This window comes from Mus pahari, chromosome 20, assembly GCF_900095145.1.
Source record: "Mus pahari chromosome 20, PAHARI_EIJ_v1.1, whole genome shotgun sequence".
NCBI lineage: Eukaryota > Metazoa > Chordata > Mammalia > Rodentia > Muridae > Mus > Mus pahari.
The window spans coordinates 33,946,765-33,959,720 of record NC_034609.1 but is presented as its reverse complement, the minus strand read 5'-3'; the positions used below and the strand labels follow the sequence as shown (position 1 = coordinate 33,959,720).

Genomic DNA, 12,956 nt, shown 5'->3' with positions numbered 1-12,956 from the left:
TCCCTCCCTTCCTCCCCTCTCCTCTCCTCTCCACTCCCCTCTCTCTCTCTCTCTCTCTATAGTCCCTACTTTAACAAGGTTTCCTATAGTCCCGACTGACCTGGCCTTGAACATACGGAGCCAGAGCTGCCTTGAACTCTTAATCCCTCTTCTGATTCCACTTTCCAGTCCCCAAGCACTGGAATTATATAATGTGCACCACCACTATGCTCGACCTCAGTTCTTTTTATTTATTTTTATTTTTTGTTTAAAGACAGGGTATCACTATGCATTTTAAAATCCTCCTGCCTCATTATCTCAAGCACAGAGATTATATTATAGCATTAGCTGTCTAGAGTTATTGTTGAGAGACCATGTTGGATGAACTGTGTAATGGGCATATACCAGGCACACACTAACATTCTTTTTCATGCCATCATGGTAGTAGCTGACACTGCGATGTTTCATTTGAGGTGAGGAGCTGCAGCTGGCTGCTACAACATCTGGTGGGAGACACAGCTGCCCGTCCTACCTTGCACCCACGTCGCCCGTGTTCATTATGAGAATGCGCCGTGTGGCTTGAGTCTGATACACAACGGGACCAAAGGGGAGATGCTCTTGGTCTAGGGAAATCTCCAGGGCCTGACAACAGCCGCTGAGGAGGAAGAGGGGTCGCAGGAGCCCCATCCATTCCATGAAGACTTCCTCAGAGAAAGGAGGGACTCGCTTCTTGGGGGCAAAGGTAATCTCTAGCTTACAGACTTCTTTAGGCTTCATGGTGATGGTGTGGAAGGGCTCCAAGGTGATGACCTGGTCAGAAAGATCACTGGCTCAGAAGCGGATAGCAGGCAGGCTTCTCGGACCTCAGCACCCTGAGGCCCTGCTGCTGGGACTGTCTCAGCCCAGGGGTCAAATCTCTTATGCTACCAGCTGGGTCAGCTTTGATAAGTGACTCAAACCATCCCTTTGACTTGCTCCTCAGTGAAGGGCAAGGTCATGTGTATAGCATGTGTGGCATAGGACAGGGATCCAGCAAATGTTAATTTCCTGTCTTGTCCCCGTTTTTATCAGCTGCTTGTGGGCATTTAATTCCTCCTCCTCCTTCCGTGGGAGACAAAACAGCAGCAGGAAACATGAAACAAGAAACATCAATCCAGTCTTTCTCAAGAAGTGCTCGCTGGCAGGAGAGCATCGGGTTAAGTGAATTAAGCCAGACGCAGAAAGACAAGAATCATACTCCCTCTCATATGCAGAGTCTTGATTTGTATGTATGTATGTATGTATGTATGTATGTATGTATGTATGTATGTATGCTATACAAGGAGCAGGAGGCCTATGTGCCATGAAGTAGAGGTCTAAGGAGTGGGGATGGGAAACAAGGCAGGATAATGGGAAGAAAGAAATTCAAACTATTGCATGCTTTTTCTCATACGTCAAATCTAAATTTAACATGTAATACACAGATGTGCACACACATGGGCACAAGAAGAAAGCAGAGGGGAGACTCTCTGGGGGAGGGGATGGGAAGAGTGGGAGTGGGTGAATGGGAACAGACGGGGCAGTTGGAGATGGGGAATAAGAACAAGGTATAGACACACACACACACACACACACACACACACACTTGTGTAAAAATGTCATAATGAAACCACTATTTTGTTTACTAGTGAGAAATACGAGTGCTAGAGAGGAAGCACCGGGACTAATAAAACCCATCCCACGGCTTGCCCAGGCTGCCTGACTCAGTGTCTCTGGGATGACCGACAACCAACCGGTATTTCCTAAAGCTGGGGAGCCACTGCATACATTCCTATCTGGCTTCCTCTCTGTTCTTAGTCCTGATAAGAAGGAAACCTAAATCTGTGTAAGGAAGCCAATTCCTTCACAGAATCCTTCCCGTGCTCCCGACCAGGGAGTGGTCGGTAGGAACGCACTAAGGCTGAAGGGCAGAGGAGAAATCGGGAACAGAAAAGCAGTCCTGGGGTGGTGGGGTTCCTGAATGTGGTGACTTTGGGAGCTAGCCTGAGGTGAATGGCTCAAGGTACCCTGAGGTAATGGCTCAAGACAGGTCACCGTAACAACCCGGGTTACTCTCTGAGGGGCAATCTGATAATTGGCATCTGAGGTAAAGTTGTCTGACAGAGGCACATGCATGTACACCAACTACAAAACTCTTCCCACCCCTGATAGCGAGACCAAGCAAGCACGCACTCATGTGGTCGGTCTGTGAAGACCCCTGACCTGCCTGGACTGACGACTTTCCTTTTCAATTAATGAGGAAAGGGGGGCGAGGAGTTTTCCTTCTCGTCTGGGTGAAATGGTTGGCAAAGTGAAGTCCCAGTGAGACAGTCCCTGGGTTTCATGCTCTGGCTAGGCAGCTTTTCTGCATCCTGCAACCCCCCTCCCCCTTCCATGACCCCCACTCCCATCCACCAATTTCCCTACACTGACCTTGGCTTCCTGGAGCTCTGGAATGGAGAACAGGACGGAGTGATTAAAGGTGAGCTGGGCAAGGCTGTTGTTGACGAGGGAAACTGTTTTCCTCACAACCTGTCCTGGCAGGACAGCTCCTAACTTCACGATCCTGTTGGCTGGGTCTAAGACTAAAAGCTGCAGTGACCAGAGAGAGAGAGGGGGAAAGATGGAAGGATAGGGCTTGTCACAAGTGTGATGCCTGTGTCCCGCAGGAGCAAGGGCAGCTCCCTCTCTGTGACCTAACTGCTTCAGGTTAGACACACCTCCATTTCATCACTAGCGTGCTGTGTTGACAAGACACACCAGGTGGCAATGTCCTCCTGTGGCTTGATGGGAGGTGGCCATCCCCCCCCCCCAACACACACAACTTGTTGGAATATCTTATGCATTCTTGAGAATCTTGGATTTTGTTTTTTTTTCCTCAAACCTCTGTTATAATGCAAATACTGCCACCAGACAAATACCAGATGTAGTTATCAGGTACCGGGAAGACAGGGTGACGATCAGGACAGGACAGATCTACAGATCTGGGTCACCTGGCAGGAGAAGTTCCTGGATAATCGGGGGAACTAAAATATTCACCACCAACGGTAAGAAGGATGGATGGTTCACAGCTGAACCTTGTGTCCGAATAGGACATGCTCTCAAGTGGGGTGTTGTATTTGACACAAGTGGGGTGTTGTATTTGATACTTCTCCAAGAAGATGTAGAACATTTCTTTAGTGCTTGCTGTTAGTTGTCTGAGTTCACAACACAGTCAATCTGATTCTGAGTAAGAGCCAGGATTCATCTGAGCCCAGTTTAGAAATTCTTTCCCACTTGGTATGATTAGGGACCCTATCTTGGCAGGGTCGGCTCTGGGATGGGACAGTTTTAGGAGCAGGGAAGAGGAGGCTAGCGTGGGCTCTAGTGGGCTAGAGTCTGGGAAGAGGAAGGAGGAGGGGTCTGAAGCCCCATCCACTGTTGGGAAGAGGGAGGAGGGTCCTGAAGCCCTGCCCACTGCCTCTTACCTTCATTTCTGTGCCCTTCCCTTTGATCTCCACTGTCTGTTGAGAGAGTCCATTGATTTCAAAGGGGATGAGTTCTCGGTAGCTGATAGCTTCCCGAGGGTAAAAGGTGATTGGGATCTCCAGTGTCTTCCCTGGCTTTATCACATCCACGCTGAAGTTCACCTCAATGTGTGGTGTGTTGGTGTACAAACAATCTAGGCTGAGGAAGACCAAGACGGATGGGTGTAAGCACCAAGAAGGCAGAATTGGAGGTTACTGGTGGGTCTTCTATGCTTCTGGGCTGGAAGGTGACAGATTTCCTGCCCTGCTGTCCTAGAGTCAGGGGAGTCACCCAAGAGCTGGAAGAGATGTCAGTGGTGACCAGAGCATGCTCTTCTAGGTCAGATCCTGAGATGGAGGTGGGAGCAGGTCTCAGACCCAAAGGCTCGCGCTTGCGCTCTGCCGCTCTGTCAATGCTCTTTCCTGAGACTGCCTCTCAGGGTTCTGCACTCTCTTACAGGGATGCTTCAGAAGTTACTCTGTGACAAAGCTCAGTGGAGTGCAGTGTATGTTCCAGAGTTGGGCAGATAGGAGTCTGGATCAAGATCTGCCTATCACTAGCCATGCCACCTGGGAAGATGCCCTCAGGACATTTGGATCTGCTCCCTTAGCTGTAAAATGGGATTAGTGGCAGCTGCTTCATAGGGTTGTTGTAGGGATTAAATGAGATAAAGTTAAGAAAGTGCTTTGTGCCTGAGGGTGTTCTATGCCCTAGTGTAGGGGAATGCCAGGGCGGGAAGACGGGAGTGGGTGGGTGGGGGAGCACCCTCATAGAGGCAGGGGGAGGGGGGTAGGATAGAGGGTTTCTAAAGGGGAGACCTGGAAAGGGGAAAGCATTTGAAGTGTAAATAAAGAAAATATTCAATAAAAAAAAAAGAATCAAAAAAGAAGAAAAAAGTAAAGACAAAAAACTTATTTAAATAATTTAAAAAAGATTTGCTTTATCTTCAATGTTATATGTATGAGTGTCTTGTCTGTGTGTGTGTGTGTGTGTGTGTGTGTGTGTATGTGCACTGTGTATGCCTGATGCCATTGGAGGTCAGAGGAAAGATCATCCCCACTCTACCCCGATCCCACAGGCAAGAAGACACCTATATCTTTTTTAGCAGATCTTCCCCTCATTTTCCTGATGTATATTTAGAGAAGAAGCCCAGCTAAATGGACACACAGAGCTCAAGGCCTTAATCAGACTAAAATGATATCAAATTGTGAAAGACTATAGGTAGATAAGATTAAAATATTTATTTTTATTTTATATTCTTGACTGCTTGCCTACATGTATGTATGCATGCCATGTTTGTGCCAGAGGTCAGAAGAGGGAGTTAGGTTCCCTGGAACTGGAGTTACAGATCATCATGAACCACAGTGTGGTGCTGGGAATGGAATGCAGGTCTTCTGTAAGAGCAGCAAGTGCTCTTAACCACTGTCTTATTGGCTTGAAACTAAATGACACTCTTGTGATTTACTATCTAGAATAATAATTGCAGCAGCAGCAGCACTAGCCAACAGTCACTGAGCACCTCCTAAGTCCCAGGCACTGTTCTAAGTACTGATTCCAGATGGGTGGTCCCGCTTCAATCAAAGAGACAGAGGCACAGAGAATTTAAAAATTTTAAATGTGGGCTTAGCATGGTGGTACATATCTGCAATCCTAGTATTTAGGAGGCTGAGACAGGGTGATCATGAATTGAGGCCAACCTGGGCTACACAGTGAGACTCCATCTCAAAACTAACAGAGAATATGCACCCCCTCCATCAGACAATGAAAACAGAGTAAGATAAAACAAATTTGCTCAGTGTCACAGCTAAGAAGGAGATGATATTTGAACTTGGATTTGTGCCATCTGATGTGTGTGGTCATGACAGGACACATGTAGTAATTATAGTTAAAACTGCAATTAAGTTAAACTAAAAGGAGGTTCTTTGTTGCCACCAAGCCACTTAAAGGCCATCACACAGACAGGACAATACAGATAACAATACTTTTTGTCATTGTAGAATATTCTCTGTAGGACCAATATAAGGATTTGTGCATGAATGCAGGCCAGTGACTGAACTAGATTCTCTCTCGTTAGGTGGTCTGAAAAGTGGTATAGAGACCTGGACTGAAACGTTCCTTAGGAATGATGCAGGCAGGTTTGACCTGGGAGATCTGGGCTCAGTACAGACTTGGTATTTACTGCAGCACAATTCACTTTTTAGCTTCCTAAACCAGCAGTTTTCAACCTATGGGTTGTAACCCCTTTCGGGCAGGGGCATCACACATCAGATATCCACATTACACTTTGTAACAGTATCGACATCACAGTTATGACGTAGCAATTACATAACGTTACTGTTGGAGTCACCACAACATGCTGAAAACCACTGCTTACGCTTCTTTCCAAATCTGTTGCATGAGGAAACAAACGGAAGCTATGGGACTTTGCACTAGACAGTCATCTGGCACAACCCTCTACAAATCAAGAAGATGCCTAGCAGGAAGCTCATGGGTGCCCATGTATTCATCTTAATGGTGGGGGCAGGGATCCAGAATTCATGCCACATGTGTTAGATTCTTTTCTGTTATTTCTGTCTTGGTAAGGTGAACTAGTTAACAGTACTTGTTAACTTGACATAGTCTAGAATCACCGGGGGGAAAAAAAGATTTTTAATTGAATGTCTCTAGCAGGTTGGTCGGTGGGTGTGTCTATGGTGGATTATCTTGATTGTAAACTGATACAGGAGGGCCCAACCCACTGTGGGTGGCACCATCTCTACCCAGGTGGTCCCGAGCTACATAAGAGAGTGAGCTAAATGCAAGTCAGGGTATGCCACAAAGCAGTGTTCGTTCCTGGCTTCTGCTGTACTTCCTTGGTTGTAAGTTCCCTGGTTGGAGGAAATGTTAAATGTAGTAGTATCGAGTAGCCCTGGCTTTAGGTTCCTGCCCCTGAGTCTGTACTCTGACTTTTCTCAATGATGGACTGAGACCTGGAAATGTCAGATGAAATACCCAACGTCATTCCCCGATAAAGCTGCTTTTTTTTTTTTAAAGATTTATTTATTTATTATATGTAAGTACACTGTAGCTGTCTTCAGACACTCCAGAAGAGGGCGTCAGATCTTGTTACGGATGGTTATGAGCCACCATGTGGTTGCTGGGATTTGAACTCCAGACCTTTGGAAGAGCAGTCAGGTGCTCTTACCCACTGAGCCATCTCACCAGCCCCGATAAGCTGCTTTTGATTAGAGTGCTTTATTACAGCAATGGAGACGAGAGCAGAAGACCGGAAGACAGGACTTCAACCTGTGTGAAGTCTGTAGAATTCTCACGTGGCTGTGGAATCGTCTTGTGTCTCTGTGAAGACTACTTACCTCATAGATGTTTCTTCTCTGTTGGTGACAACGAGGGTTTGTTTGTATGGGGGCATCCCAGCTTGGTAGATGAAGCAAGTCCCAAAGTTGTGGCTGGTGAAGGAGAAATGGACTGCTGGGCTTATAGCACAGCCTAAGATGTTGCATACGAATGTTGGGCCATGGCTGATCTGCAAGGAGAGGTGGGCCAGGGGACTTTAGTTAGAGGCAGGAAGACAGGGCAATTGCATCCCCAGGGCAAGAAAGAAAGAGGATGGTTTCAGTAGGTTTGAGTTAATTTGTTTCCAATTAGCTACTCTAAGCAGAATCTACACTGGCTCTTGCTTTGTTCCTACAGCAGTGGTTCATCCTGAAGGCAGAATGGTTGGCAGAAATGGCTAGGGATCATACAGGGTGGGACTGGGGTTGCCAAGGAGCCTGGGTGCAAGGCTTGATGTCTCATCTTCCGGTATGTTTCAGGGCAGTCACTGGATATAGTTCTGCCATTGGTTGTTAATAAGGGATATAAAAGGGAAGATGGATGGCGATGGTGTGCCCATTTAATCTCATCTTTTGGAGGTGGGCAGATCTCTGTGAGTTCAAGGCCTGTCTAGTCTACCGAGCTAGTTCCAGGAGAGTCAAGGCTATGCAAAAAACCAAACCGAAACAAAACAAACAAACAAAAAAACCCCTCAAAAAACCAAATGAAGAGAAAAAACCTGAAAAAGAGAAAAGGGTGGTAGTGGTGTCTCCTATCTTGACTAAATGGGCAAAGTCATTATTTATTATTTAATGTGTATGGGTTGGGGGGCTGGGGGTGGTGATGAGGTGGGGTGGTGGTGGTGGTGGTGGGTGTTTGATTTTTCATCTGATATCTTATCCTGGAAAGGATTATGTTTATACATTCCCTACCCCATCCAACGTTCTCACTTATTGTAGTGTCTAGGTAGTGTCACAGTGTGTGGATGGTCAACTGCTTCTCTAGTGACACTGGTGTGGCCTCTGTTCCAGAAAGCCTGAGGGCTGTTTCCAAGGCAACCACCCTGTAGGAGCTGCTGGAACTATCCAGCTCTGGTGACATGCCACAGGTTCTTCTGGTGTTTGGAAAACATTGAATGGTCTCACCTTGATTTTGAGTTCCAGGCCCTTCAAGACGCACTTCTGATACGGTTGGAAAGACAGGCTGGCAGGTTCAGACTGACCCACATCTACACTACTGTCGGTGGGCGTGAAGTCCAAGTACTGCAACAGGAATTTGGGCCCAGAGAGCTCTGCCTGGTAGCTGAAGTTGAACTTGCCCGTGTTGATGAAACTGAATTCACACTGAACACATTCATTCAACTCCACCTGAGAGACAGAGAGAACAGCGTGGTGGATGAAAACGAAAGCCACAGATCCCTTGTCATTGGGAAAAAAGGGTAGAGAGTGACATTAATAAGCTGAGTGTCATTTAGCTGAATGGGACTGGATATTCCCGCAAACCCCACCAAGTTTTAGGGTCCTCTCATATTTCAAGTATAAATCGGTAATTTAATTCTTAGATCTTTCTTGGCAGTGAAAATCTTTCCTGTTTATTTAATGCAAGTGTTCAATGTCTCTCCCATTCACGTCATACCTACATAACCCTGGGGACGGATTTGTCTGGTCTCTCTAGTATTTGAGACAGGATGACTCGGCTCACACTCATTGCATCTATCACTTTCCCTAGATAAGGGAAGAGCAATAGTCAGGTCCTTGTCATCCATTACCTCGTAGAAGTTGATGGTGTTGACCTGGGTAGATGTCAGGAGGATGGTGGAGCCCATCCTGTCCCTGCACTTGACCTCAGCGTTCATAGTGTAGCCCTCGGCCTTGACATTGAGTGTCAGGGGGTGAGCTTTCTTTTTTATATTGCAGATCAAATTGAAGTTCACATCTCCTTCTTGCTTTGGTGTGAAGAAAATATCAACTGGGAACCTGTTCGGGGAAACAAAACAGCCGAGTAAGCCAGACTGTGAAAATCTAACAAGACAAGAGTCCACTGGATTATTGGATACAAGATGAGCAAAAGACACCAAAACCAGCACTCCAAATTGAGTGAGTTTTAAGGATTTTCCAGGCAAAGCTAGATACTGCTTTGTGGGTTTACAGGCACAAGACAAGGACATGAGAAAAAAAATATTGAGAGGAAGATTTTGATTAGGGCTGGAGAGACGGCTCAGCAGTTACGAGGACTGGCTGCTTGCTCTTCCAGAGGGCCAGGGTTCAATTCCGTGCACCCACATGCATGGTGGCTTACAACTGCCTGTAACTCTAGTCCCAGGGAATCTGATATCTTCTTTAGGCCTCCTCAGGCACTGTACATATGTGGTGTACAGACATAATACACACAGGATAGCCATACAAACATTAAAAAAAAAAAGAATTGGAATTCTCAATGCCACACAATTCAAGAAAATGAACATCAGGAGGTCATGTGGATAGAGATGAGACTGTGTATATTTAAATCTTAGACTTGGGAGAGGTTTTAATTTTTATTTCTTTAAGATTTTTTTTTTTTTTTGGTTTTTCGAGACAGGGTTTCTCTGTGTAGCCCTGGCTATCCTGAAACTCACTCTGTAGACCAGGCTGGCCTCGAACTCAGAAATCTGCCTGCCTCTGCCTCCCAAGTGCTAGGATTAAAGGCGTGCGCCACCACGCCTGGCTTAAGATTTTTTTAAAACTCTCTGTGGGGTGTGTGTGTGTGTGTGTGTGTGTGTGTGTACCAATAGTACGTGTGTGGAGATCAGAGGACAAGTGGTGGGAGTCGGTTCTTGCCTCCTATTTGGTGGGTGCTGGGAATTGAACTCAGGTTGTCAGCCTTGGTGGCAAGTGCCTTTACCACTGAGTCAACTTGATGGCCTACGAGAGATTTTCAAAAGTGAATCTCTCCAATTGACTCTCCTGGCTGGCAGGCCTGGGACCCTGCCATGCATCTGGAGGATTTCAGTTTTACTTACCTGGACAGTGGCGGGATCCAGCCTTCCATGGGACATACAATGAGGCTGTTGTTGAATCCTTCAGAATAACGGGAGTTATCCTGGAAGGCGAAATTGAACCCTTGTTCCTCCTTGTTGATGATCTTTACTGTCTCTCGGGCTTCTCTGCCTGGGGAGGAAATACCATCCCTCAGCAAGGGCCTCTCTCCAGTTCAGTGAGGTGTTCGTAGCAGACAGTGCACCATGCAGCAGAGGACGGCTTCACAGAACAATCTCAGCATCCCCTCCCCCCAACTTTCACAGAACAATTTCAGGCAACCCCCAAATTCCTCAGCCACTGACCACTGCCTGCCTGCCTTCCTTCTTTTTGCCTTCCCAGTGACCTTCTTCCTGTAGGGGATTCCACATCATCTGCCCAGAATGTTTCTTCCCTAATTGACTGCTCCTTCTAGAAGGTGGATTCTCTGACTTGGCCACAGCTCCACTGGGATTCTGTTGACACTTTTCTTTTCCCTTCAGTCAGGAGTTGTAAGGTTTTCCTGGGTCTCTAATGGAGAATGCCCCCCTCCCTAACCCCTTTGATGGCTCACATCTCTATACAGAGTTTCTACATGGAGTTCTTTTGAATTTGATCTTGCATGGCCCTGGGCTTTCCTGTGGAGGATCCCGACTCATTATTTTGCTTTTCTTATTGGCTAATGTTAAAACATTTGCTTCCCCACAAAACTTAGAATTGTCTTATCCAATTCTCTCCCTTCCTCAGTCCTATGGGATTTGAACCTATCAGATTTAGCAAATAACTTTTATTAGCATAAACGTGACCCGGCTATTTCTTGGGACATAGAATGTGTGTGTGTTTGTGTGTGTGTATTAACATTGAATCTATCTAAAATTAAATTTTAGCTGTGCATCCTGTACAACCCTAGCTGTGATTCTAAATGAAATTTGATTAAATTTACATTTAATTTTGGGAGAACTAACCAAATGTTTAGCTCCTACTTGGAAGCATTTTAATGCCACTTAACTCCTGACATATAGGTCTTAGGAATTGGATTTAACTTGGGATAGTGTACATTTGGTTAGCAGCAGAGGTTTTATTTTTGTTTTTGCTTCTAGGTGTTTACAGCAAAAAGAGACACACTAGTCTTGTTCACGTTACTAAGTTATCTTGACTCTAGTAGTTTTTCTCTCATCTCTTGGGGATTTATGTGTACAAAGTGATCAGCTACAGCAAGTTAGATTATTACTTTTTCTCTCTCCATTAAGATTCATGCTCATCTATTTTATATATATCTATATCCTATAGTAATAAATACACACACATATATATGTATATATATTATACACACACACACACACACACACACATATATATATAGTTTCTGGGCTTACTATAGGACATTATTTGATTGCCTGTTGCTTTAGGTTAATATTCTTTATGTTTTCTCTTCAATTCTTGTTTTATTGTAGGAAGGTTTTTGAGGGTTGGAATAGGGATGAACTTTTGAAGAATTTAAGTAATGACTATATTTGGTACATTAACATGGTCATATGGTTCTTTGATACAGTGATTATACCAAAATCTTCACCATTGAAGTCTTGGATTAAACCCTTCATATTGACTTACTGTCAAGAATATTATAGTCTAAGTAAACATCTAATGAATCACTTAAAAACTCTTTGGTCTTAGCTGGATTTTACAGACCCACTCATATTCATATGAAAGATGCACAGAGCTATGCATTATTTGATGGTCACTTCCTTTACAGCACAGGTCTCTGCTGAATGTTACTTCCTTGGTGTCTGCCACCTTTCTATTTTTCCTATCCTATGACATTCTTTCCTATAACACATTATCAACCTCCGACTTACTATTTATTTTATTTAGTTTTTGTTAGTCTCCTTCCTATGATTAGAATCTATAACAAAGCTCCCAAGTATTTCAAGGTGTTAGGGTGTGGCTGCCAAAGACAGCAAATGGAAATGAGATTGAGAGGGAATTATCGTACGGCTCCCTGCTAAGTGACAGGGGCTTTCTGACATACTTCTGGAAGGTTCCAATAAGAGTGCCCCACTTCTGACTGCTCCTGGAGTCCTTGGTGACCTAGGGTCATGCCAATTCACAATGAGAGACCGTCAGGGCCAGCCACCTTACCAATGAGGAGAGAGCTGAAATTGAGGTGAGACTTGTCAAGAGAGATAAGGGGGTCTGTGGTCTTGCCCACCAGCAGGAAGGGGACTGAGATGTTATGCTCTGGGATAGAGAAAGTCCAGAACTCCTCCGTGATGTCCAGGTGAGCTGGCAGGAACTGGAATATAATCTGTGACGACAAGTCAGGAAAGGACAGTGAGAGGCATTTCTTCCTTTGGAGACCTACTTGTATGAGGGACATAAGAGGTGATGTTTTCCCAGGTTTTCATTACCACCCAAAATGGGTCTGGCTCAATCCACACTGTCAATCTGTTTGCCCTGCCTTCTGGGGAGTGGGGCCATGCACCCCATTCACAGCTTCTGCTGATTATACAGTTGCATTCTATGCCATTCTTTGGATGGCATGGCTGTAGCACAGTGAACTGAACTAGCAAAGAGACACAATCCACAATGTCTGTCAGCAGTCCGGCATGTAGCCCACTTCAATATAATTATCAGAGTAACCAGATATCCTCTTTCTCTCTCTCTCTCTCTCTCTCTCTCTCTCTCTCTCTCTCTCTCTCTCTCTCTCTCTCTNCTCTCTCTCTCTCTCTCTCTCTCTCTCTCTCTCTCTCTCTCTCTGTGTGTGTGTGTGTGTGTCTCTGTCTCTGTCTCTGAATGTGTGTGTGTGTGTGTGTGTGTGTGAATGTGTGCTGAGCACACATGTGGTGATCAGGGGACAGCTTGTGAAAATCAGCTCTCACCTTACGCCATGTGTCTCAGGCTTGGCAGTAACCACCCTTATACCTGCTTAGCAATCTCGCCAGCTTCCCAACGGTATTTAAACTCATAACTTTCAATTCGTGGATTTATTGCTACATATAAGATTCTCTGTAGAGCTTACTGGCCATGGAGCCCACATATATGCTTTGACTGGCAAGTTCACATAGAGATCTGACTGCCTCCCCTATGTTAATGTGGAGACATTTAGGACTAAGCCATAGACAGGATTTCATTCTTATGTTTTGCCTG

At 45.4% G+C, this 12,956-nt stretch overlaps 1 protein-coding gene across 1 annotated transcript in view; it reads right to left on the bottom strand.

Annotated features, from left to right (window-relative positions):
- Window positions 1–12,956, bottom strand: part of Hydin (HYDIN axonemal central pair apparatus protein) — a 347,979-nt gene that overhangs the window by 14,371 nt on the left and 320,652 nt on the right. The window contains 8 exon segments of the mRNA XM_021220225.1: window positions 512–789; window positions 2,431–2,589; window positions 3,465–3,663; window positions 6,858–7,027; window positions 7,962–8,183; window positions 8,585–8,792; window positions 9,815–9,962; window positions 11,949–12,114. Of these exon segments, the coding sequence (XP_021075884.1) occupies window positions 512–789; window positions 2,431–2,589; window positions 3,465–3,663; window positions 6,858–7,027; window positions 7,962–8,183; window positions 8,585–8,792; window positions 9,815–9,962; window positions 11,949–12,114 (1,550 nt within the window).